Source organism: Camelina sativa, chromosome 17, assembly GCF_030686135.1.
Source record: "Camelina sativa cultivar CO46 ecotype springtype chromosome 17, ASM3068613v1".
NCBI classification, from domain to species: Eukaryota; Viridiplantae; Streptophyta; class Magnoliopsida; order Brassicales; family Brassicaceae; genus Camelina; species Camelina sativa.
The window spans coordinates 10,186,685-10,212,865 of NC_141896.1; the positions used below are offsets into that span (position 1 = coordinate 10,186,685).

Sequence of the window (26,181 nt, forward strand, 5' to 3'; positions counted from 1 at the left end):
CAAATGTTTTATTGACAGGTTTTCAATAAATATTTTTAAAATACAAAAATTATAATATAAGCAAACCAAATTTTTAATCATAAACTATTATAAATAACATTATAATAAAATAAATTATTACAAATTTTTATTTAAAAAGTTCAGTCTGCGGTTTTCCGCGGATTAGTATCTAGTTATATGAGAATATTTCCAAAAATATGTACATTTTATTCCAAAACAAATTTGAAACGTTGATTGACAATGTATTGAAAACAATTTTTAGAATTAATTAGGTTTCTCGATCGTCTAACAAAAGTGATAATGTCATATCATATTTTTGCACACGAGAATTTTAAACCAGTCGAAGCATATTTTTACAGCACGAGAATTTTAAATCCGCTTTGACTTATTACTTAATTCCATTATATTTTAGAACGATAAATGATGTCGACAAAAAAAAAGAACGATATATGAAACTTTTCTTGTTCACAATGACTTAATAAGATTTTTATACTATAAGAATGTTACATGCAAAAGTTTTTCATATTTTAATAGAAGAAATTTCTTCCGTATTGGTTTACTTGTCAATTTGCTAACTCAAGATATAAAATACAAACGATAAAATAAAAGTACGAACTACGAACCTCAAATACTTGTTCATGATTATATATATATATATATATATATATATATATATGTATGACGTACACATTTTTCATAACATAAAATATTTTTATAATTATTCTCTACCCCCTAAAAGGACCTTGCCAACAACCATCTCAAAACTTAGTTCCGACGAACCACACATATGCTTCGTCGCTTCCTCAGCCAAGCGTCGCCACTCTTCTGCCTTCTCTCTCATTTTTTTTCCTTTCTCTCCATCCATCAGCTCTCTAACCAACTCCTCAACCTCTTCCCTCCTTACATCTCCACTAATCTCCATCCCCACCTCCCATTCATCACAACAATATTTGCAATTTGTTTGTTGCTCTGCAAAGAACGGCCAACACACCATTGGAACTCCATTTGAGAGACTCTCCAAAGTCGAATTCCATCCACTATGTGTTAAGAAACCTCCAACTGCCGGATGAGAAAGGACGTTTTCTTGAGGACACCAACTCGCCAACATCCTTCGATCAGCTGTCTCTATTAGAAACTCTGGTGGAACCATAGCCACATCACCAACTACTAAATCCGGCCTGATCACCCACAAGAAATCTTTCTTTGTTGCTGCCAAACCCCAAGCAAACTCCACGAGATGTTTTGCACTCATCACTGTTATGCTTCCGAAATTAACATAAACGACACTGTTTGGAGATTTGGTATTGAGCCAATCCAAACACTCCCTCTCCTCTCTCCACAAATTTGTTTCCATTTGTCTGATCTCACTATCCTTTTTCATCTCCCGCTTCACCAGTAGTTGGAGCGGTCCAACAGAGTACACATGAGGTATAATAGATTTAATAGATTGGATGGTGTCATGTTCGAGCTCATCGAATGTGTTAAGAATGATAGCAGAAGCGCGTTTGACTCGGTCAGCCTCATGAACAAAAAAGTTGAGCATTATGTCGTCAGGATTAGTCGTTCTGATGAAGCTTGGGATGTCCTTTAGTCTTAAGTTTCTCATTGATGGTATCCAATCTATTTTTGTGTCTAAGTTCTCCTTGGTTAAGTAACTCTCATCTGCCAATCAACCATCATTATATAAGCAACTATCATAAAGCACCTTATTAATATGCCAACTTTTATGCATTTAATTTGCATTAGTAATATAGTTTAATATAATTAAGAGTAAAAGATAGTTACTGTTGGTCACCACAACAACGATAGAGAAAAGTTTCATAGACAATGATATGTATTACGTATCTATAATTAGGTACCTCTATTCTAGGTATCAAGTATCATATATAATTTAAATATTATCAATGAAAAATAATAATATACTCTTCCAAGATAAGAAATTAAAACAATGTTGTAGACTTGTATGTACCTTTTAGTGGTGATAACCCCTTCTCGATGAAGCTATAGAAATATAGATAAGCCAAGAAGCCACAAGCACTGGTTGTCCAAAAAACAACATCCGGGACTCCAAGTTCCTCCGCAGCATCAAGGGTAAAGCTCATTATACCGTCCGATACAATACAACTCACCGGGGGAACATCATCTGCCGTGTTGATCCGCCTGAGAAGCTCCTTGAATGGAGCTAGACAGTTTTTCTTTGTGGACGCACAAAGAGGAGGGACGTCCTGGGTGGCGTCCTTGTTGGTCTCGGGAAGACCATCAGGAATAGACTCGTACCGGAAAGAAGGAATCCCGTTGAGGGCGTTGGGTCCACGGGAACGGAGGAGACGTTTGTGGTTGTAGATGGTATTGACGAAGGTGACGTGGAAGCCTCTGGTGTGTAGGAGTTTAGCCACTTTCAGCATCGGGTTGATGTGGCCTTGAGCCGGGAAAGGCACGCAAACCACATGTGGTTTTTGTCCTCTAGAAACGGTTTGAGATGCCATTTTCTTTTTCTCGTGTGCCTGAAAAAGTTTTTTAATAAGTAGATATGTATGTGAGTGAGTGACCATGAAAACAGTTTCTCTAGGCTTTAAGGGACTCCTCAATGAGGGCGAGGGCATATGATTCTGGCACATAGGGATTATCGACAAATCTGTCACGTTCAATAATTCCACAGATAACGTTGATATGCGGCCAAGAGAAGATTATGATTCTCTACAAGTACAATGTACTGTAGTCGGTCGATAAAGTAAAAGCCAAGACTTGTGGCCCTATATGGCAATAATTCGTGAAAGCATTGCTTCTTAGCGTACGTGAGATATCGTTTAACTCGTTAATGATCTTGTATACATCTTCAGAGGATTCAAAGACTGAAAAATAAAAATTTCAGACTTCGTTTATATTAATTAACTAGAAATTATATTTTTATACGGAGATAGAAATTTTGGTAACATATTTGAATTACTTACTTTCATAAGTAAAAAAAGGTATTGCGATAAGAATTACTGCTAAAAATAAGAAAATATATTATAAGACCCTTTTATATAATGCACACGTTGATTTGCTCAGAAAATTTAAGAAACCATGCATGTGCTAATCGTTGAGATCATTATAAGTTGGCCATGGCCAACTATATGTAATTTGGGCTTCATATTGGCGCTGAGCCTATTTTCCTTTGAGGGCCGGTTCTAAAAGCATATTCTATTTAAACTACGTTAGTTCAGTCAAATTTTGAATTTGTAACGATATTAGGTTTCTTTGGTTTTAAATTTAAAATAAATTTGTTAATGAGTGGATGTCTATGTCTCATATCATTCCTTACGTGAGATGTCGTTATGGTACATATAACGGGATTGTTTACCTATGCAAACCCAAGGTCTGGTACTTTTCTAAATTTCTCCTAACGGGATTTACTAGCCGCTAGATTTAAATGAGATTAAATTCTAGCCTTCTCTCCGATTCTAATTGTAGCATCCTTTGTCCTCTGTTGCCCTAAAAGAACCTAATTAACAACCATTTGAAAATTTGATTTCGACTACCATGCACATGCTCCGTGTGGTTTGTCCGCTAGAAACGACATCTCTCATGCCGTTTTTTGTTTTTTTTTTTTGTGCGAGAAAGAAAGGATAAAATGGATATGTATGTGGTTGTTAAGTTAACTGTTTTGCTACGCTTTAAAGGACTTCACAATGAGATGGCTTGACCATATTATTCTCGCACGTTTACATTTTCGATAATCTGCTCCATGTGCGAAGATTTCCCATAAAATTAATACTCCGTCGGTAAGCTAAATGTCATATACTAGTGGCGCGCCCTAAAAGTCAATAATTCGTGAAGGCGATGTTTCTTATGGTGAGATAGACTCTGATTATACAGAGGTCCGTGCGAAAAAAAGATATTCTGAGATATATACAAAGCAATATTACACAGACCACGACGTCGTCTCTACAAATACTAGAGTTCGACATATGCAAAGCAAACCTTTCTAGAAATAGAAAAATTAACAAATAAGTGTTCATGTTAATCACGTACCATTTTTTAAAAACATAAACCTTTTTGTAATCATCTTTATGTTTAAGTTTATTTATATTGTCTCTATTGTCTTTTGCTGTCTAAGAGGACCTTTGTAACAACCTTCTGAAAATTTAAGTCCGATGAACCACGCATATGCTCCGTCGCTTCCTCTGCCAAACGCTGCCACCCTTTTGCTTTCTCTCTCATTTTCATTCCTTTCACTCCGTCCATTAGCTCTCTAACCAGTGCCTCAACCTCCTCTCTCCTCACGTCTCCACCGATCTCCATCCCCACCTCCCATTCATCACAACAATATTTACAATTTGTTTGCTGCTCTGCAAAGAACGGCCAACACACCATTGGAACTCCACCGGAAAGACTCTCCAAAGTTGAGTTCCATCCACTATGTGTTAAGAACCCTCCGATTGCCGGATGAGAAAGAACTTTTTCTTGAGGACACCAATTCGCTATCATCCTTCGATCAGCTGTCTCTATTAGAAACTCTGGAGGAACCATTGCCACATCACCGGCTACTAAATCCGGCCTGATCACCCATAAAAAGTCTTTCTTGGTCGCTGCTAAACCCCAAGCAAATTCCACGAGATGTTTCTTACTCATCACTGTTATGCTACCGAAATTAACATAAACGACGCTGTTTGGAGACCTAGTATCGAGCCAATTCAGACACTCCATCTCCTCTTTCCATAGATTTGTTCCCACCTGTCCAATCTCACTCATCTCGTCGATCTCCCGCTTCACTTGTAGATGAAGCGGTCCAATAGTGTACACTGGAGGTATCATAGATTTAATAGATTCAATAACATCATGCTCAAGGCTATCAAATGTGTTGAGAATGATAGCCGAAGCGCGTTTGGCTCGGTCGGTTTCATGGACAAAATAGTTAAGCATTATGTCTTCAGAATTAGTTGCACGGATGAAGCTTGGGATGTCTTTAAGTCTTAGGTTTCTCATCGATGGTATCCAATCTATTTTTGTGTCTAAGTAACTCTCATCTGCCAAAATTCACCGTATGTATTTAATTTACATCAATACTTTAGTTTAAATTCAGAGTAAGAAAGAAGTACGGGTTGGTCACCGTAATAATGACAGAAAAAGTGGCCAGACAATGATATTTATTACGTATTTATATTATAGGTACCTCTATTTTAGGTATCATTTAAAAAGTTTAAATTACGAATCAAATATTATAACAATGCTTTATCAAATCTAAATTAATAGCAATCTTTGTACACATACCTTTTAGTGGTGATAATCCCTTCTCGATAAAGCGATAGAAGTGTAGATAAGCCAAGAAGCCACAAGCACTGGTTGTCCACAAAAGAATCTCCGGGACTCCAAGCTCCTCGGCTGCATCAAGAGTAAAGCTCATCACACCGTCCGATACAATACAGCTCACTGGAGGAACATCATCTCCGGTATTAATCCGTCGGAGAAGCTCTTTGAGCGGAGCTAGACAGTTTTTCATGGTGGACTCACAAAGGGAAGGGACGTCCTGCATGATGTCCTTGTTGGGCTCCTCCGGTAGACCGTCTCGGATGGACTCGAACCGGAAAGAAGGAAGCCCTTCAAGGGCGTTGGGACCACGTGACCGGATGAGACGGTTGTGGTTGTAGACGGTGTTGACAAAGGTAACATGAAAGCCTCTGGCATAGAGGAGTATAGCCACTTTCAGCATCGGATTGATGTGGCCTTGAGCTGGGAAAGGTATGCAAACTACGTGTGGTTTTTGTCTGCTAGAAACGGCATATGATGCCATTGTTTCCATGTGTGCCCAAAAAAACAAAACAGAAATGGATATGTATGGAACACACCTTCGGTAGGCTTTAAAGGACGTAGAGATTATCGACAATGAGATGGCGAGACAATGATTCTCGCACGTAGAGACTATCGACAAATATACACCACGTGCGAAGATTTCCAATACCCATGGGTATGAGTAATCTTGCCAACAGAAGATAAATGGTTATCTATTTGTACGTTAGTATGAAAAAAGACAGACTAGTGGTCACATAAGGCAATAACTCGTGAAAGCAATGTTTCTTTCTCCACACTTATTTAGATTTTTTTTCTCTGTTAATATTTTTTATGAAAATAATCTTTGTGCGGTAAATTGTTATATATTCCATAAATTTAATTATATTCCTTTATTTTTTCAAACAAATTAAATGTATTACACACGATGAAAACAAGAAAAAACAATTCGACTTAATCTTACATATTTTTATGATAATCTTATGATTTTGTATTAACTTTGATCAGTATCAGGATTCTTTCCTAAGAGAACCCTGCTAACAAGTGTCTCAAGATTTACCACCGACGAACCACACGGATGCTCCGTCGCTTTCTCCGCGAAGCGCCGCCACTCCTCCGCCTTTTCTCTCATTTTCTTTCCTTTCTCACCATCCATGAGCTCTCTAACAACTGCCTCAACCTCTTCCCTTTTCACATCTCCACCGATCACAATCCCAACCTCCCATTCATCACAAGAAAACTTACAATTTGTTTGTTGCTCTGCAAAAAATGGCCAACATACCATAGGAACTCCGCAAGAAAGACTTTCTAACGTCGAGTTCCACCCGCAATGCGTCAAGTACCCTCCAATTGCCGGATGAGAAAGAACTTTCTCCTGTGGACACCAACTAGTCAGCATCCTTCGATCCTCTGTCTCCACTAAGAACTCTGTCGGAATCACTGCCTCCTCTCCGGCGACTAAGTCCGGCCGCATTACCCATAGAAACTCCTTCCCCGTTGCCGCCAAACCCCAAGCAAACTCCTCGAGCTGTGTCACGGTCATTTTTGTTATGCTTCCAAAGTTAACATAAACAACGCTGTTTCGAGACTTAGTATCAAGCCAATGCAAACACTCAGTCTCCTCTTTCCATAGATTTGATCCCATCCTTCCAATTTCACTATCTTCTTCAATCTCCCGGTTTACTAAGAGATGAAGCGGTCCGATTGGATAAACCTGTGGTAAAATGGATTGCATAGACCTGAGTATATCATGCTCCAGGTCATTGAACGTGTTGAGAATGACAGCAGAGGCGCGTCTAGTTCGACAAGTCTCACGGACAATGAAGTTGAGCATTATGTCGTTGGGATCAGTGGTACGGATGAAACTAGGAATATTTTTCAGTTTTAGATTCTTCATTGAAGGTATCCAGTCTATAACTGTGTCCAAGTGTTCCTTCATCAAGCTAATCTCATCTACAATATCCATCACTCTTTGTTTTACAATTTAACTTACAACATTTAGTTATAAAATTAAAGCACAAACGGTAAAAAAAATAAAAACATGCACAAACGGAGCATGATCGTACGGTTCCAGAGCTAGCTAGTAGGCAAACAAAGTGGTCTAGAGAGTGAGGTTTGCCTAACTGGGTTGAAGGGTTTCATCAGTATCCTTAAGGCCAACCTAACTTTCTAGGCATAGAGTGTTATGTGGGCCTAATTGCCGAACAACCTCTTAAATGATAAATCCATCGTGGTGTCGTAAGGATTTTTACGTTAAATTTAAGGTTATTTAAATCAATAATTAATGCAAGAAAACGTACCTTTCACTGGACATAAACCCTTCTCAATGAAGAGATAGAAGTGTAGATAAGCCATGAAGCCACAACCACTAGTGGTCCAAAAAAGAACCTGGGGGACACCAAACTCCTCCGCAACGTCAAGAGTAAAGCCCATGGCACCATCTGATACAATACAGCTAACCGGAGGAACATCCTCTCTCGTGTTAATCCTCCGGATAAGCTCCTTGAATGGAGCGAGACAGTTCTTCATGGTGGACTCGCAAAGGGCGGGGATGTCCTGCGTAGCATCCACATCAGTCTCAGGTAGACCGTCAGGTATAGCCTCGAACCGGAAGGAAGGAACCCTGCCGAGTGCGTTGGGCCCACGGGACCGGAGGAGACGGTTGTGATTGTAAACGGTGTTCACGAAGGTGACGTGGAAGCCTCTGTGGTGGAGGAGTTTAGCCACTTTCAGCATCGGGTTGATGTGGCCTTGAGCCGGGAAAGGCACGCAAACCACATGTGGTTTTTCTGCGTCACAAACAACACGAGGTCCCATTTTGTATCTCTCTTTTGCCAAAAGACAAAATGTGAATATGTGATCTAAAACTGGGTTATGCTTGACTGTACGCTTAAGCTTTGAGGTACGTACCCATTTATAGAAAATCGGTGAGCCCATGTGTTTAAAATAGCCTTCACGTGGCTACTGTTTGAAAAATTAGCGTTATCTGCCTTGTGCCATCTCGAGGCCCGAATATGTCTTTAGAGCATCATCATTATTGGTGATATAATATGTGTCTCTTAAATAATTTTTATAATTAACTTTATAACTATTTTAATACCAATGTCTAAAAGAAGAGATATTATCTAAGATTTATTATAAAATATTAATTTCTTATATTTTTTTCTTTTTTTAAAGACACATATTCCTTCATAAGATCATCCTTAGCTCATAAACCCACTTAAGTGTCTTAAACATTAAATAATATTAAAATTAAAAACACTTCCACATTTAAGGGTATGTTATTGGATATTAATTATAAAAAAAATTGAAGACTTCAACAAAATCATCAAAAGTGAATAAGTGAAATATTTTTAAGGATTGGTAGAGAGTATTCTATAGTTTTGTTGATTATTTTTCTAAAATCTTGTAAAATGCTCCAAACAATGTTTGTATTTTTTTTGATATTTTTCATGACTTTTTGTGAAGAAAGTGTATAAAGTCATGAACTAATAACATAATAATTGAATTCATTAGTAATCATAGATTCTTTTGTTTTAATTGAATAACACAAAATTTTAATGACTTTATAAAAGTCTGAATCCAATAACCTAAATTTGTTAAGATTTTAAATGATTTTTTACAAATCACAAACTAATAACACTAAACATTAGTAGAGCTTAACAAAATTTTAATATAATAATAACATATTCTACATAACATTTAAAATATTTAAAACTCTATTCAAATCTTAAGGGGGGTGTATTGAACTTGATATTTAAGGAGATTTGATGGGATTTTAATATTTTATAATTTTGAGTGATTTGAGTAAAATTTTAGGAGATTTGATTATTTGTTAGAGATTTTAAATGATTTGATTAGAAAATGATTTGGAATTTGGTGAGATTTGGTTATTGAATTTTAGGTGATTTTAGGATATTTTTTTCTAAAAAAAAATAGCAACTTGGATTTCAACATGTCTCGTTCTCGAGATGTTTGAAGTCTGATCATGTTTTGTATTAGTGAGATCTCTACTTCTCATGTGTGTACTTTCACAATGTACTTTCAAATCATCTACTTAAAAGATATATACAGACATACAATTTACGAGTTTTGCATGCGTTAGAATGGAGGATTTGATAACAATGAGCACTTCAGATTGGTGTGTGTGATTATCATTCAAAGGGACTTTTTTTTTTCTTTTTTCTTCACGTCTTGTAGTTTGATTTTAGGAGTAAGCTTTTAGTATAGGACCATGGGTGATGATTGATGAAGGACTTCCCCTCTTTTCAATGCGACGACAAGTGTTATTCTGTTCCAGCAAATGGTAAAAAGACATGATATTTTAATTTATTTAGATATAGGATCTATCATCCATATTTTTTGATGATTTGTTTTCTTTTGTTCTTTTCAGACGTCTTTGTGCCATTCCCAAGGGAAAAAAGTTTAATTACTTCTCTGTGCTTCTGGATGTTGTTGAATTTGAATCATTGCTTTCTGGATGGAGAAGATGCGTAAAAATTTGGCTAACTATAGTAAGACAGCTTTCGGAAGAACACTCTATTTATTAACAAATACACACCTTCTGGTTTTTTAGGTATATGTATTTGAGAGTTAAGAGACAAAGAGAGAGAGCAAAGAAGAAGACAAGTTGCAAAGATGGGGTTCTTTTTTTCTTTCGTCGTTAATGGATGGAGGTTCTTTTTAAAAGTGTGTATTTTGTAATTGGTTTGGAATGGAACTCTGTTTATTAAAAATCCTTCAAAATTTCACCATCAAAGGTGAGATTTTGTAAGTCATATTTTTGAACTAAAAAATGTTTGAAAAGTCTCCTAAAATCTCATTTAGTAGTATTTTAAAAAACTTTGTGATATTTTGAATAACAGTGGATTTGAAGTGAGATTTATAAATTATTGATTGAATAACAAGAGATTGTGAATGATTTTAAATGATTTATATAAATTTCAAATTCAATAACACAAGATTTCGGATGATTTTTAAAAATCAATGATTCAATAACAGTGGATTTTAAAAATACCCCCAAATCTTCTAAAATGTTAAGTTAAATACACCCCCCTAAATCAATAACTCCCACTAAATGTCTAGAGTGTTTTTGTAGAGACGCTTATCTGTCATTAAAGACACCTACTAAACTATATTTTTATTTTTATTAGTTTTATATTTAAAAACATCCAAAAAAACTAATGAAGGTGCTCTAAACTCACTAATGAAGGTGATCTTAGGTCATTCCAACTGTAGAAAGAGTTAGATTTTCTATAGAAAAAAATTATACTTTAATTGTACAATTATATTTAATTTTTTGTAATAAAGCTGGCCACTTATGAAAGTCCATGTATTATAAACAGTAGAAGGAACAATTAAACAAGGACTTGTAGAACCATTTATTTTTTCTTTCCTATCTTTTTAATATATATATATATTTTTTATTTGTAAATACTGTAGTTAAGAAACTAGCGTTTGGGCAATTCCAAACCCTGGTTCAAAGCAATTCCGCAACAAATTCCTATCATTTAAGCTCTTGGTTATTGGGATTTATGCTTCTAGTTTCTAGCCACACCAATGGATTGAGGAATAATGGCATTATGACCCCGGTCTCAAGGACCGGTGGTTACCGAAACCTCCTCAATCCTCTGCTTCCATATTCCCTGTTTACTGAGCCTAATCATGTTCAGTCTACCAATTGCAGGGATAATCTTCCTAACTCCATGCTCAGGTATGTTCCTAATTTCTTTGGGTCAAGTCGAATACAAGCCTTGTGTGAATTTCTTAATCTCTATGTCTATTGGTTCCACTGGAGAGAGAACCCACCTGCTCTGTTTCAGCTTCACAACCATCATATATGAATCCTGCTCTCACCTTCCAGTGCACCCAAATTGTTGTGTAATCATGGCTATTCAGATCAGAATTCAAATTGTCAAAGTCCTGACCTTGGTCACTTCCCAACAATTCTAGCTAGATACCTCAACTTCCAGCCTTCTGCCAACAATGCTAAGACATGGATCATATTCTACAAAGCAGCTTCAACTCAGATTACAGATGATCCAGAGTTTCTAGTTTGGTTTTTGAACCAAGTTTCAACCGATTATACTACCATAATCACCTGTGGAATGGCCTCTTCGCTATTTCAAATAGCAGTTCTCGACTTCTCGTACCGGCGAGAGTCACAGCCATACTCCCTCTATCAACGTTATCTCGTCTTTATTGGACTTTGACTAATGCATCTACCATCAACCTGTTCGGTGGGAGACTGTTTGGCAACCCTTGACCTCACATGTCTCGAAGTACTTGTTAGTCTTTGCTTCATAGCTTTCTTGGAACCTTTGTCAACCTTTTTCTGTTACTTTTGTATGGCGTTGGGGAATGTCTCATTTTGTTTTGTTGTTTTGTCTGGGATTCTAAAATCTCTCTCTGTACCTGGTTTGATGTTAAATGAAATCAAATCTTTGTTTAAAAAAAAAGAAACTAGCGTTTGGGCATGCTCTTATATTTATGATTCGTCGCTTTATACAAAATCGACAAGTTCATTATCCTATGGTTATTAAAATAAAAGAATCTTATAGAAAATAAAAAATATATCGACTGCTGCAGTAGATATCTACGGTTTAGTTTATAAACAAAATCTATTTCTACAATCAGAACATCAATTTTGGTGGGATCATACATATTAATCCATGAAGCTTTTGTTTTGATGCTAAAAAAGCTTTTGAATTTAACACTAAAAATAACTCGTACACAAACTTTTGAATTCAAGACACCACCCTCGTTTAACAGAAAAGAATTTGTTTTTTCTGTTTTCTTTTTCTTTTGTTTAAGGGTTTTCGTAAATATGGAACAAATTTATCAGCAAAATTATATATATGCTTTGTAACCGAACGTTAATTAGGTTTTCAATTATGAGTTCATATATTTGTGATGACAAGGCATGTGATAAGGCAAGGCATACCAATGTTCGTTATTTACCAATCCAATGTACTAGCATACGATATACTCCACCGTTTCAATTTTTTTTTTTTTTTAACATCTACGCCATTTTTATTAATATGAATCAAAGTATACATGATCATAGATGAGATTACAAATACAATCAATGATTTGAGTGACAAAAAAATTATAAAGCAAATTACGCGTCGCGAAATACTTTATCATCTTTATCATTTTCGCCAATCTGATGTGATTTTTTTGTTTAGAAATCATCTTCTTTTGACTGATGAAATATCGGTAACACATTCGAAAATCATAAACATCGATCCATCTGTTACTCCACTGTTTCAATTTATACGATGAATCAACTAAAACACATAATTTAATATATAAAATATAAGAAAAAAGAAAAAAAATAGTTTGACAAACAAAACACAAAAAAACTATAAAATAAAGTGAAACATAAAGAAGAAATTCTATAACATCTTATTAAATGAAACACATGATAGAAACAAGAAAAAACCCTTACTTGATCATTACAAACAGTTTAATCCTGTGATTTTTGTCCCAAAAGAAACTTGCTAACAACCGTCTCAAAATTCACAATGGAGGAGCCAAGTTTATGTCCCGTCGCTTCCTCTGCCAAGCGCCGCCACTCCACCGCCTTCTCTCTCATCTTCTTTCCCTTATCTCCATCCATGACCTCTCTAACCACCGCCTCAACCTCATCTCTCTTCACATCTCCACCTGTCTCGATCCCAACCTCCCACTCGTCACAACAAAACTTACAATTCATTTGCTGGTCTGCGAAAAATGGCCAACACACCATAGGAACTCCACATGAAAGACTTTCCAATATCGAGTTCCACCCGCAATGCGTCAAGAACCCTCCAACCGCTGGATGGGAAAGAACTTTCTCTTGAGGACACCAACTCGCTAACAATCTCCGGTCTGCGGTCTCAGTTAAAAACTCCGGTGGAACCATCGCCTCCTCTCCGGTTACTAAATCCGGCCGGATCACCCATAAAAACTCTTTCCCGCTTCCCGCCAAACCCCAAGCAAACTCCACGAACTGCTTCGGACTCAAAACCGTTATGCTCCCAAAGTTAATATAAATGACACTGTTTTGAGGCTTTGTATCAAGCCATTCCAAACACTCCATCTCCTCTTTCCATAAATTTGAATTCATCATTCCAACCTCACTACCTTCTTCAATCTCCCGGTTTGCTAAGAGGTGAAGCGGTCCAACTGCATAAACCGGCGGTAAAAGAGATTGCATAGCCTGGATAACGCCATGCTCAAGGTCATCAAATGTGTTTAGAATGATAGCAGAAGCACGTTTGGATCGCTCGGTCTCCCGGATGGCGAATTTGAGCATAAAATCATCAGGATCTGTGGTTCGTACGAAGCTAGGTATATCCTTTAGTTTTAGATTCGTCATAGTCGGTATAAAATCTATAACCGTGTCTAAGTGCTCCTTCGTCAAGTAACTCTCATCTGCCAAATCAATCACTATTATTTATTAATAAAAAGATTAGTTTCCTGATACTAATTAAGAAAAATAAAATAACCATTTTACACACAATTTAATGTACGTCTATATGACTCAACGATATAGGCCACGGCATTCATTGTGTACTTACAGAGCCAGAAATAGTTATGAATATGACCGAATGACAGAATGGCATGGTCCCTGGACAATGATATTATTGGCCTAACAGTAGTCGCGTTCATCTTAAGGGCCAGAATGAGTTATGATTATGAATATGACCCGAAGGAGTTATTTATTTTCTTTTTTTTCAGAGTTTCATGTTTGGATATATATTACTCAAATATATTAGTTATATCTTTGTTACGTAGTCAGATTTCCATGTTTATGCACCTGTGTGTTTAAAGATCATCAAAAAAAGTTGGAGCCTCCAAACAAACGAAAAAAATCTTTACACAACAAACAACCTCCCTTTATCTATTACTCCTTCTGTTTTATAATATAAAATATTTTAGAGAAATTTTTTTTGTTTCATAATATATGATGTTTTCAAGTTTCTATGTAACTTTTAGATTAGTTTAATATTTTGTATTATGCAATTTTGTTTATATTTGATCTGAACTTTTTTAAAATAGTCATTTCTTAATCTGCGTGTTTTTACTCAAAACATCTTATATTTTGAAACAGATGGAGTATTTGTTACTACTATTTTAAAATATTACTTTATAATATTTTGAGGCTTTTCACAACTATTAATGAATACTTTCAAGTTTCAAAATATCAAAACTATTATGATTTATGTTTTGTTTTTTGGGTCAATATGATTTTTGCGAATTTTCTTTATAGTACTTTATGATTTATGTTTGGCTTTTTGGGGAAATAATAGAAATTATGGAAAACCACGTGCTATAAGTATATCATTTAATAAATTTTAAAATAAATCAAGGGTGATATCACATATCTCCTCTTATTAAAAATTCGCATAAAAACAAATTTAAAGAAAACTGCAAACTTATGAAATTGAAAACATTTCAAAACATTTATGAATTTTGACACTTTTCACACAAATTTAGTATCATTTATTTTGACAGTTTTCAAACAAATTTTGATACAAACCTTTAAAACGTTTCATAATAAGTGTCATTTTGACATTTTCACATAAATTAGGAAAATATATTAAATTATCTTTAATACCTTTTAAATTTGAATTGACTTTTGATATTTTTAATCGATGTGAGGTTAAAGTTGGAATTTTATATTAAACTTTACGTTGAAATTTTAAAAATAACACTTATTTTGAAACAAATAAATATTATCAAAATGACACTATTTATGAAACCGGAAGTATTAATGTTTGGATGATATCTCCCTACCTTTCATCTTAATACTATTTGGAAAAGCTTAAAAACCTAGGCTACAACTGTATAAAGTTTAGTATAAATAATAAAATTACCATCTTGGATGGCCGGTCTCGTTCGTACGCATGGATCAATTCGGATCTTATAGTCTATATATTGCTCTTTGGTAAATGTGATAGCAAAAGTGGATAGTATACATACAAACGATCTTAAACCCTTTCCGAAAAGAAAAGAAAAAAAAAAATCGATCTCGTTGATTAAAAAGTCACCGTGCTCGTCGTAGTCTCTTAAGATTTCTTACGTTAAATTTAATTTTATAAACTAAATCAATAATCAATGTAAGAACATGTACCTTTTAGCGGAGTTATACCCTTCTCAATGAAGAGATAAAAGTGTAGATAACTCAAGAACGCACAACCACTGGTTGTCCAAAAAAGAACCTCCGGGACTCCAAGCTCCTCCGCAGCATCAAGCGTAAAGCTCATAACACCGTCGGATAGAATACAGCTCACGGGGGGAGCATCATCTCCGGCATTGATCCGTTGAAGAAGCTCCTGGAACGGAACGAGACAGTTCTTCATTGTGGACTCGCAAAGGGCTGTTATGTCCTGCGTGGTGTCCATATCGGTCTCCGGTAGACCGTCAGGAATGGACTCAAACCGGAACGAATGGAGTCCGTCGAGGGCAATAGACCCATGAGAACGGAGGAAACGGTTATGGTTGTATACGGTGTTGACGAAGGTGACGTGGAAGCCTCTGGCGTGGAGGAGTTTAGCCACTTTCATCATAGGGTTGATGTGGCCTTGAGCCGGATAGGGAACGCAAACTACGTGTGGTTTTTGTGCGTTAAGAGCGACATGAGACCCCATTTTCTTTCTCTCTTCCGCGTGTAGTCAATTGTGAGTCTCTTCTTTTTTGTAATAAACAAATGTGAGTTTTGGTTTGTCTTTGACATACCCCATTTTATAGGGAACGAAGAAAAGAGAGAGGTCAGACTAATAACTTCTTGCCCACAAATTACGTCACGTATGAATAGTATCCAAACCTGCCATGAGCACCTTTCGAGGCTGGTATAAGTATTTGTCGATATATTTGTAATAACTAATAATCGTATTAAAGACAATGTTCATCTACAAGCTGAGCGTAAGCCAACCTGCTACGAATGGACCTAAACCTAATCTTTTAGGGATTAGTGCAACAAAATAGGTTTCCGTGGCACCAGATGAGGTTCCAAGTTTGCCTTCCAAGGCACATGTGCCTATCTTTTTAGCTTGCGAGGGTATGCCGACTCATTAATTTGAATTTACTATACTCTCTGCTTAATTTACAGTTTTCAACGTTTCGCTTTAACTGAATTTATTACTCTCTCCGTATTATATTGGTCCATAATTAATAAGGAGGTAATTATGTCAAATAAAGCAATAAGTTCACGATTGACTAGGGTGTGGACCTTCATTTTCAATTAGATTTCACCTCTCACCAAAACCTTTGGTTTTTCTCCGAAATTTAATAATTTTGGAACCATTTAAGGTTCTGGAATTATTTTTGCAAAATTATGTGTTGTCCTCCAAATACTATTTGTCCTTTACTTTTGACAAATTATGTTCTCCAAAAATAATATATTTAATCTATCGTTATCACTGTCAAATTCATGAAGTAATGATAAATAGTATATCAAAATGAAGCATTTTTTATGACAAGTTTATAAATTAAAAGTTTTGAAAGTCTAATATACTTAAGTGATTATAAAACGGTGAGAAAATATGTATAAAGATTATATTACGTAATATTCTAGAGTTCATAAGATTAATCTGCATTTTCTGTATATGAAGGGTAAAAGTGTAAATTGGTAAATATGAGATTTTTTTGCAGAAAATATTTAATCATCTTTCCATTTACAAAAAGAAAATTCATGACAGAATAAAACTGTAAAAGATAAAATCTCACGCTTACGTTGTGTGACAAATAAGTAAATAGAGATGTAATGTAAGTTTCTTGACAAACTCAATTTGGATACAAATTGTAGCCAAGTTGATGCATGACTTTGACTTCAAAATTTGGATACAATTTCTAACCAAATTCGAATAGCTCTTGGTTGGTATCAGATCTCGCACAAGATAAATTCTACCAGAGGTGCACCATTCTATGATTCCAAGGAGATTTAAATATTTGGCTTATGAATAGGTTAAATGGCAAAAGATCAATGATAAAAAGAATCAAATGGTAAAGTCTTAGCATTAACTGATTAATTTCATAATTTAAAGTTCAGAATAAAATATTAAAATTAATAGCTAATATTAATGGCCTTTTGTTTGGATGCAAATACATTAATGGCTAAATGAGCAGACACAAAGAAGAAGAGGATGCACTCATAAAAAGGAGAACCTCTAGATTTCCACTACAAATTCCAAAAACAACATTGTTATTTTCCTTTCTTTCCTTAGTAACCTTTATTACACCCAATTTACGTTTATATCTTTTTTTTTTTTTTGGTAAAAATTACGTTTATATCTTTGTCCTTCTTGTCCCATTTTTTTTTTGTCCAATACTACGGTTTGGTGTTTGTCCACGAATTTGCTTTTACATTTGTGGATCGAGTCATATCGATTCCTCCATCCACACCCTTGCAGATGTAACGATTTTCAAAGTTTGAGTATTTTTTTTATACTTTTTATGTTTGGACTAACATTTTTTCGATAAAATAACCCATATAGTGTTTGATGAAAAATATAAATATCAAAGAATTTAATGCGGAACTGCTTTTAAACCGGCCTAATTTTGATCGTTGGTTTGCGGTTAGTACCGATTTAAAAACACCATTACAGTTAAACCGCTCTACCACTTCACTGCAGAGTAGACGCATAGATTTTTTTTGTGATTCTATAGCAAAGTACGAAAGTAGACAGCTCAACCGCGCTGCATCGTGGGTGTCTTTTGAATATGCCGCAATCATAAGAGGAAGCGTCAAAAGGGTTGTCATCTGAACTAAGGCCCAACGGAGTTTCTTAGCCCATTTAAATATTCCTTAAACGCTGAAAGTGAGTTTTTATGTCTCGCGTGGAGTTATTCTGCGAGCGTTTTTGTTTTCTATCTCTTTGAAAAAGGTACTTGTGACAAAAGTTGGTTATTTAGTGGGAGATTTAATTTGTCTTTGGATAGGTGTTCTTTAACATATTGATAGATTGTTTGTGTCTGCTTTTTTTCCATACTAAATAAACAACGCAAGAAAAACGTACGTGAACGACAATGCATGCATAAAAACAAGAAGAAATCAATCTGACTAACATATTTGAAATTCAAAAGGAGGGTTATAATAAGAGTAGAAACAAACAAGCTTTCGTGAATGTTTGGTCCTACATGTATATATATACTACATTATACATTTGACAATTTTACAGCGAAGTACAATTTACAAAATGTATGATCATTTTTATAAAGGTCGAAAGGATAGAAAGAAACAATGACTAATGACTCGTATATATTTGTAATCAGCACATGACCACCAAAGTCAACACACCTAACAATTTGTCTCTCTCTCTCTCTCCCCTTTCCACGAACATATCGAAGAACAAGACTCCGTGTCCGTGGGGTCGACATTACCTGACCATCATCACCTCAAGGCTCCACCTTGCAATCTATACTTGGAATACAAAAGAATATGCTCTTCATTTCATTCCATTGTTTAGTCTGCGTAAACACATGATTCTGTTCTCACCCCAAAAAACCAACAAACACGTCCTAATTCTATACCTTATAACAAATATCAAGGATAGGTCCCTTTACTGTGGTCCTTAATTTTATACGAGAAGGCATGAACATATGTTTTTTATATACAGAAAATTTTCAGTTTTAGTTTACAAATATGAAGCTAATCATTAGTAAAACATATGAATAATGCATTAGAGCACGATTTGGGTGCTATTGAAACAACTTATAAAATCAATACTAACAAAACTAACCAAAAAAGGTTTGGTAAAACATAATATGTCCTAATCAAGAAGACTTGAAACAATAAACAATTACAAATAACAATAAATAAGATTATGTCAAAAGTGGGAGTTGGCGAAGTAGAATGGTGGGTTTCCGCCATTTACGACGGGTGTTAGGTGAGATACTGAGATGAGCTTCACTCAGCCCTCATTGAATCTCTATCTATTTTTAACCTCTCTTCATTCAGTATTTTTTGTTTTTTTTACTGCTTCAAATATGTACAAATATACACACATGTTTTTTTAAAAAATATAACAAAACATTCGACCAACTTTTATAACAAAACTAAATCTTGACCAATGACCATGACCATCATACTAATTAATAAGTACAAGACGACGACCAACACCTTGTTTATATTATTATAAAGACTCTACGCGGTTAACAAAAATATTCGATTTATTTTTACAAAACGTTGTTGTAACAAAACAGTTGTTTGTTTTCCAATTTTTATTTTTATGTATTTAATACGCTTCCATGATTTGATCAACAATTATATTTGGATAACAAAAAATTCAAGTTTACTAAAACAAAACTAGGATTTAACCCGCGGTACACCGTGGTACAATATTTTTAATTTTAAAAATTTAAAATTTATATTGTATTTATTTTTTATTTTATTATTATTTATTAATTTTTAAAATATAAAATTTTACAGGTATCTGATATAAGTATTCAAAGTATAGGATTTTTGTAGTGTTTTCAAGGTTTTAACCGTGTGGTATATGTATAGTCTAGTAATACATTTATCAACTAGTAAAATCTAAAAGTGTTTGAAAAAAAATAATTTCACTTAACTCCCTATATGGGATTAATGCGTCTCACCAAAATTAAAATAAGTTTTTGCGTAAAAAAAATCAAAATAAGTTTTTTATCAAATTTAATTATGTTAATTGTTTTACCAAATTAGCATATTTTTATAGTTTATAATTTTTCCATGTCAATATATATAGTTTATGATAATTAATAGAATTTTTTTTTGTAATTCCTCAAAAAATAAAAGATAAACCAAATTATATGGGGATTTTCAATATATTTAATGTGACATTTTATAATTGGATTTTCGGTTTATGAAATTTATTAATGTTAATATAATTATGGAGATTGTAAACTTTTTTTATGGAAAATCTGTTGTATATCATTTAAATTTGAGAGATTCTAGTATCCATAAAAATAGTTTTGGAGATTTAATGGGTTAAAACTTTAATGATAGAGTTTTTTTTGGAAAAATCGGAATGTATAAATGTTATTAAAATTTTATGGCAATAAACGTAACAAATGTTAGTCAATTTAAGAAAGTTTAGTATTTAAGTTTCTCTGCAATATTATTTATGGAATTGTTTTAGGAGTTAATATTGTAAAAAAAAATTAAATAAGTAAAACTTAAAGGGTATAAACCAAAATGTACTTAAAAATATTAATATAGATATATATTTTTTATATAACCTATGTTTGATACTTTACGTAATATTCAGTCACTAAAAAAAGTTACATTTTTGTGGAATTAATAAATAATTTATTAAAAGATTTTATAATACAAATGAGTCTTCCCTAACTCCAATAAACTACTATATGAAACAAGCTTTAAACAAATTATAGATTTGTAAACCTACGAAAATTTTGATTAAAAAAATGATCAAAATTTCTCACCGAACATTAGCGGCAAACACATGCCAATGCTAACCAAATACGTTTCCGGTTACGGACACGTTAGCCGGTTATTGTCCACGCGAAATTGACCTATTTACCCTTCTAACAATCCCAAAATACGAATTACCAAACTACCCTCACAAGTAACATACCTACCACAACTACACATTTAGGCTTCTTCTCTCATTCACCAAACACCACCACCACCAAAAAAGACCATCTCCAAGCTTCGTCTATAAAACCCTTAAATTCTCATCTTAACTCTTCTCAGGTTTCGTGTAACATCTCTCACACACACACACCACATTTGTCGAAATCTCAACACCAAACCCAATTATAAAAAAAAAAAAAACTTTGTTTTAATCAAAGTATACGAAAATGGCGCTTATGAACGGAAGCATGAATCTAACATCGGTCAAACCATCGATGATCAACCACCGTTCCTCCGCCGTCCAAAAACCCACATCCTTCCGGATCTCCGCCGTACAAACCGACCCAAAAACGTCATCGGCGGCGACTCCGACTCCGGCAGCGTTGACGAAGACCGTTGGTGTTAATGTGGGTAAAGGTAAATGGGCACCAGAGAGCTGGAGGAACAAGACGGCTTTACAACAACCGGAGTATCCAGATTTGGCTGAGCTCGAAGCCGTGCTTCAGACGATCGAAGCTTTTCCTCCGATCGTGTTCGCCGGAGAAGCTAGATTGCTCGAGGAGCGTTTAGGACAAGCTGCCATGGGTGAAGCGTTTCTGTTACAAGGAGGAGATTGTGCTGAGAGTTTCAAAGAGTTCAATGCCAATAACATTCGTGACACTTTCAGGATCCTTCTTCAGATGGGTGCTGTGTTGATGTTTGGTGGCCAAGTCCCTGTTGTTAAGGTAAAGATTGAAACTTTTTGATTTGATTAAGATAAAGTTTGGATTTTTTTTGTTTGTGTATTGAGATTTGAGTAATTGTTGTAGGTTGGGAGAATGGCGGGTCAATTTGCGAAGCCGAGATCGGATTCGTTTGAGGTGAAAGATGGAGTGAAGTTGCCGAGTTACAGAGGAGATAACATTAATGGAGATGCGTTTGATTCGAAATCGAGGATCCCTGATCCACAGAGGATGATTAGAGCTTATTGTCAATCTGCTGCTACTTTGAATCTTTTGAGAGCTTTTGCTACTGGTGGTTATGCTGCTATGCAGAGAGTTACTCAATGGAATCTTGATTTCACTGAACGTAGTGAGCAAGGAGACAGGTAACAAAAACACATTAAAAGCTTTAAGGAACTGCCATAAAGTTAGATGCTTGAGATTGTTTCTGTCTAGTGGATGCAAGTAGTCATGACTAAGATACTATTGTTTGGTTGTTTGGTTGTTATGAGTAAGAATCAGTCAGGCCTAGATTAGGATATTCATAGTACTGACTACATCCTTATTATTGCTTTTGTTGGTTTATATTTGATTCAGTGCTCACTTTTTGTATACCTAACTTTATTTAGCTATTTGGTATGCAACTAGTTAGGTCTACTTTATGGAGTTGGATGCAAAAAAAAAGTTTTAAGAAGTTTTTCCCTTTTAAGTAGCTGAGAAGCCTAATCATTGTTTCAGCCTTATTGAGTAAATGTAGGGATATTTCGCTATTTTTTGTCTACATTTTGGGCATGTTTGATGATGATATCTGTTATTTTTGGGTTGGCAGGTACCGTGAACTAGCTAACCGTGTTGATGAAGCGCTCGGTTTCATGCACGCTGCTGGACTAACGCTCGATCATCCCATAATGCAAACAACTGACTTCTGGACTTCCCATGAGTGTTTGCTCTTGCCTTATGAACAATCACTAACAAGGCTTGACTCGACCTCTGGTCTCTACTATGATTGTTCTGCTCATATGATTTGGGTTGGTGAGCGAACCAGACAGCTTGACGGTGCCCACGTTGAGTTCTTAAGAGGTGTTGCTAATCCTCTTGGAATCAAGGTTTGTTTTTAAACTCTTATTCTTCTTTCATCAAGGTTTTAGTTTTACCCTAGTGAGACTGATTGAGATCTTTGTGATGGTGTTTAGGTGAGTGATAAGATGGATCCAAAGGAGCTAGTGAAGCTTATTGAGATCTTGAATGCTGACAATAAGCCTGGAAGGATTACTATAATCACAAGAATGGGAGCAGAGAATATGAGAGTGAAGCTTCCTCATTTGATCAGAGCTGTGCGACGCGCTGGACAGATTGTGACTTGGGTCAGTGATCCAATGCACGGAAACACTATTAAGGCTCCTTGTGGTCTAAAGACTCGTCCCTTTGACGCCATCTTGGTACGTTTTATAAAACACTCCCTATTGGTTACAACTTGTTATACTGTTTAGGTTCTTTTCATCATTGCAAGTGGTAGAAATAGAAATAATTTTGTTTTTTTCCAAAGTATTTTAGTATATGATGATTATGGTAGTAGGTGAGATAGCGAAAGGTTACAAAAAATCAGAGTTTGGTTGGGCCAAAGTTGACACAACTGCTTTTTTCAAGTTAGGTGGTGGTCCTAAGAAGTTTAAAAAAATGAAACTACTAAAATATAGCTCATAATTGTTTGATTTCGATAATTTGTTTCTCTAATTAGTAGAAATACTATCAAAGCAAATGAGTTATTCTTGTACATTTGATAATAATATAGGCTGAAGTGAGGGCGTTCTTCGACGTACACGAGCAAGAAGGGAGCCACCCGGGAGGAGTTCACTTAGAGATGACTGGTCAGAACGTGACCGAGTGCATCGGTGGTTCACGCACAGTCACCTTCGACGACTTGGGCTCACGTTACCACACTCACTGTGACCCCCGTCTTAATGCTTCACAGTCTCTCGAGCTCTCCTTCATCATCGCCGAACGTCTTAGAAAGAGACGCATCAAGTCTCAACAGGCTTTTTCCGTCTAATCAAATAAACTTGTGCTTATAAGTAATATCTATCTATCTACATATAAATGTGTGTGTGTGAGAACTCAATACGATCCCATTTTATCTTTTGATTCAAATCTTGGGTCAATAGAACGCTTAAGGTTTTGTTTTTTAATGTTGTTAGTGAGTATTACTTCCATTTTGGATTTAATAAAATTATGGACGGTTGAATTTTACTAATGTTGTAAACAGTTTTGTGTATATTGAACTAAATGTTTGGGTTTTAATCCTAACCACTTAAACAAAAGAAAACAAAACTAAAACAAGTTTGTGTTTGCAATTTATTTACCAAGTAAGAGATGCACGTCATAGTCAAGATATGATCTGGATTCTGGAACAATCATTCATTTGGAGACAAAGTGGAGGCCAAGTCTCTTAAAGTCCAACCATAGAAAATTATTTTATTTGGAACCCTCCCGAATGCTTGTGATAAGAGATCTGCTGGGGCCTAGAATATGGTAGCTTGCTAGAATATTCAAAGTACGACATACTATATAAGAATTAAGAAGCAAAGATTACAAAGAGGTTGTCACATATAAAAAAAAAATAGCAAAAGAAAAACCACCAGACCCAAAAGCAGCAGAAGTTAATAAAAACGAAAAACACCAACGATGAAAGGAAAAAAGAAACACTAGTTAATGTTTGGAAGCAGCCCGGTCGTTGGCGAAGGCAGAAAGGTTGGAGACAACATGAAGGTCGGGAAAGTTATATTGGTCGGTGAATAGGGCCAATCCAGGAGAATGCTCTCCCTTTGAAGATCGTTCAAAGGATCGTTGAGCCAGTCTAGATTTATTAACGGTGAAGTCGCTGGAACCAATGGTTGAACGTTCTCCAGTTGTTGATCGTTCGTAGAATTGGGCAAGTCTTGACTCCCGAACAATGAAGTTGCCGAAACGTTCTCAAGTTGTAGATCATTGGAAAAATGGGGCCACTCTTGACTCCATAACGAGGAAGTCACAGGAGCTGGTGGTGGAACGTTCTCCTCTCGTATATCACTGAGAGGATTGGGAAAGTCTACACTCCACAACGGTAAAGTCTCTGAAACTGGTTGAATTGGAGGCGACAAGGCCGAAGAGAGTAGACCGTTCGGAGCACTTGGCATGTCTAATGATCCGGTCGGTGCACTCGTTGGAACCGATGGTATTGGACTGTTCTTCAATAGATTGATAGAAGACCTATACCATTCTAAAGATCCGACAGGTGCACTCGTCGGAATTGGTGGTGGTGGAATGTTCTCTGATCCTTGATCGTTTCGAGAATCTGGCAAAACAGGAACCGGTGGTGGTGGTGGTGGAATGCTCTCACGTTGTTGGTGCACATCACCATTTGGGACCAAAGAAGCCAACGGAGACCACAACCCAGAGAACTGTTCCTGGTTCGTATCGTCTTCCATCAGATTATTCTCAAAGTTCTTCAAGGTAGCAGCCATCTTAGCTTCCCTCGCTTCTTTCTCTCGAGGCAAAACCGGTGGCGGAAACAATGGTTGGGACAGTAGAGACGGCCGAGACGTTCGAGACCAGGATGCAACAGCTGAGGTGGTCACGTCAGTGAGGAATGGATTATGTACAGTAGTCGTATGAATGATACTTGGCCGGCGATTGTCAACAGTAAGTGGTCGAGGACGGAACATATCGAGATGACGTTTCTGAGGACAGCCGGTGAGGCGAAGAACCGTCTTCATAAAATAGTTTTTATCGATTTTGATGATCTGCGCCCCAACATTCTGAGGTATCCGTCTTGTATAATTATAATACTCACGGTCACGGATACGTGTCTGATTTGAACTCTCTGGGGTAGGTTTCCGTTTTGAACGTTCACAAGTAGGTTTTGGACTTGAAGGTTCAGGGGTAAGTTTCCGTTTTGAACGTTCACGGGTAGGTTTTGGTCTTGAACGCTCAGGGGAAACAATGTTAGCTTGGTTCTGGTCAAGATCCATTGGGAAGTAAATTGGTAATTATGGCTTCTTTTTTTGACTTTCTCTTATTTTTCCTAATTTGCTTATGTCTTCCACTCACAAATTTAATAGGTATATATAATATATGTTCTTCATATCTATCTAGGAATTCATTAATTAGATTCCCATAAAAAACATGATTTGTAAAATGTAATAAGTGGTCTGGATAGCAAGTCAATGATCTTTTGTATTTTATATATTTTAGGTAATCTTTTAAATTTGATAAATTGTATATTAAATATTTTAGATAATCTTTTAAATTGAATTAAGAGTCAGATCCGCGCAAAATTACACGTGAAGACTTGAATTATTTGTATATAATTGTATTATTTTTAATAAATATAAATTGTATATTCATAAATTACAATGTTTATTTATTTCACATAAAGTTAAAATTTTCAATTATTAAATGAGCTTTTAAATTTTCATTGTTTGGCATATCATTAAAGAAAAAATTAAAGTTACTTGTTTACCATAAACTACAATGTTGAATAGATTTTTTTGGAAATGTGTTAATATGTATATACATATAAACAAGATACAAAAAGTAATCAAATGTTTACAAACAGTACATATAAACAAGGTATTATGAAATTTCTGTAAACGAGTAACGATTAAAATCTATACT

General features: G+C 35.5%; 6 protein-coding genes and 1 long non-coding RNA gene across 7 annotated transcripts; 2 read left to right on the plus strand and 5 right to left on the minus strand.

The window, feature by feature from the left end:
- Window positions 1-508: 508 nt before the first annotated feature.
- LOC104756586 (UDP-glycosyltransferase 85A5-like) lies at window positions 509-2,596 on the minus strand. The gene is made up of 2 exons (XM_010479194.3): window positions 1,970-2,596; window positions 509-1,662 (listed from the first exon to the last, which is right to left on the minus strand). Exons 1-2 carry the CDS (start codon window positions 2,550-2,552, stop codon window positions 719-721), a joined length of 1,527 nt encoding a protein of 508 aa, XP_010477496.2. The 5' UTR covers window positions 2,553-2,596; the 3' UTR covers window positions 509-718.
- Window positions 2,597-3,865: 1,269 nt separating this feature from the next.
- On the minus strand, window positions 3,866-6,145 carry LOC104756587 (UDP-glycosyltransferase 85A5-like). Its single transcript, XM_010479195.3, has 2 exons — window positions 5,254-6,145; window positions 3,866-5,009 (listed from the first exon to the last, which is right to left on the minus strand). The coding sequence occupies exons 1-2, from the start codon at window positions 5,780-5,782 to the stop codon at window positions 4,078-4,080; spliced, it is 1,461 nt and encodes a 486-aa protein (XP_010477497.2). The 5' UTR covers window positions 5,783-6,145; the 3' UTR covers window positions 3,866-4,077.
- Window positions 6,136-8,205, minus strand: LOC104756588 (UDP-glycosyltransferase 85A3). The gene is made up of 2 exons (XM_010479196.3): window positions 7,569-8,205; window positions 6,136-7,221 (listed from the first exon to the last, which is right to left on the minus strand). The coding sequence occupies exons 1-2, from the start codon at window positions 8,203-8,205 to the stop codon at window positions 6,263-6,265; spliced, it is 1,596 nt and encodes a 531-aa protein (XP_010477498.3). The 3' UTR covers window positions 6,136-6,262.
- Window positions 8,206-9,197: 992 nt separating this feature from the next.
- On the plus strand, window positions 9,198-10,201 carry LOC147923463 (uncharacterized). Its single transcript, XR_015587250.1, has 2 exons — window positions 9,198-9,574; window positions 9,662-10,201. It is a non-coding gene; the product is annotated as an uncharacterized LOC147923463 (long non-coding RNA).
- Window positions 10,202-12,555: 2,354 nt separating this feature from the next.
- UGT85A1 (UDP-Glycosyltransferase superfamily protein) lies at window positions 12,556-16,151 on the minus strand. The gene is made up of 2 exons (XM_010479197.3): window positions 15,389-16,151; window positions 12,556-13,686 (listed from the first exon to the last, which is right to left on the minus strand). Exons 1-2 carry the CDS (start codon window positions 15,903-15,905, stop codon window positions 12,737-12,739), a joined length of 1,467 nt encoding a protein of 488 aa, XP_010477499.3. The 5' UTR covers window positions 15,906-16,151; the 3' UTR covers window positions 12,556-12,736.
- A 4,664-nt stretch (window positions 16,152-20,815) lies between these two features.
- LOC104756590 (phospho-2-dehydro-3-deoxyheptonate aldolase 1, chloroplastic) lies at window positions 20,816-23,775 on the plus strand. The gene is made up of 5 exons (XM_010479198.3): window positions 20,816-21,552; window positions 21,637-21,914; window positions 22,358-22,634; window positions 22,722-22,967; window positions 23,321-23,775. The coding sequence occupies exons 1-5, from the start codon at window positions 21,055-21,057 to the stop codon at window positions 23,576-23,578; spliced, it is 1,557 nt and encodes a 518-aa protein (XP_010477500.1). The 5' UTR covers window positions 20,816-21,054; the 3' UTR covers window positions 23,579-23,775.
- Window positions 23,776-24,071: 296 nt separating this feature from the next.
- Window positions 24,072-25,699, minus strand: LOC104756591 (uncharacterized). The gene has a single exon (XM_010479199.2). It carries the CDS (start codon window positions 25,533-25,535, stop codon window positions 24,231-24,233), a length of 1,305 nt encoding a protein of 434 aa, XP_010477501.1. The 5' UTR covers window positions 25,536-25,699; the 3' UTR covers window positions 24,072-24,230.
- Window positions 25,700-26,181: the final 482 nt, after the last annotated feature.

Bases quoted from the DNA above. Each gene is read 5' to 3' on its own strand.
- LOC104756586 (XM_010479194.3), bottom strand. From the start codon at position 2,552: ATGGTCACTCACTCACATACATATCTACTTATTAAAAAACTTTTTCAG. The intron at 1,663-1,969 runs GTACATACAAGT...GTTGATTGGCAG, and splicing joins GGGGTTATCACCACTAAAAG to ATGAGAGTTACTTAACCAAG.
- UGT85A1 (XM_010479197.3), bottom strand. From the start codon at position 15,905: ATGGGGTCTCATGTCGCTCTTAACGCACAAAAACCACACGTAGTTTGC. The intron at 13,687-15,388 runs GTACATGTTCTT...TTGATTTGGCAG, and splicing joins GGGTATAACTCCGCTAAAAG to ATGAGAGTTACTTGACGAAG.
- LOC104756588 (XM_010479196.3), bottom strand. From the start codon at position 8,205: ATGGGCTCACCGATTTTCTATAAATGGGTACGTACCTCAAAGCTTAAG. The intron at 7,222-7,568 runs GTACGTTTTCTT...TGGATATTGTAG, and splicing joins GGGTTTATGTCCAGTGAAAG to ATGAGATTAGCTTGATGAAG.
- LOC104756587 (XM_010479195.3), bottom strand. From the start codon at position 5,782: ATGGAAACAATGGCATCATATGCCGTTTCTAGCAGACAAAAACCACAC. The intron at 5,010-5,253 runs GTATGTGTACAA...GAATTTTGGCAG, and splicing joins GGGATTATCACCACTAAAAG to ATGAGAGTTACTTAGACACA.
- LOC104756590 (XM_010479198.3), top strand. From the start codon at position 21,055: ATGGCGCTTATGAACGGAAGCATGAATCTAACATCGGTCAAACCATCG. The intron at 21,915-22,357 runs GTAACAAAAACA...TTGGGTTGGCAG, and splicing joins CGTAGTGAGCAAGGAGACAG to GTACCGTGAACTAGCTAACC. The intron at 22,635-22,721 runs GTTTGTTTTTAA...GATGGTGTTTAG, and splicing joins CTAATCCTCTTGGAATCAAG to GTGAGTGATAAGATGGATCC.
- LOC104756591 (XM_010479199.2), bottom strand. From the start codon at position 25,535: ATGGATCTTGACCAGAACCAAGCTAACATTGTTTCCCCTGAGCGTTCA.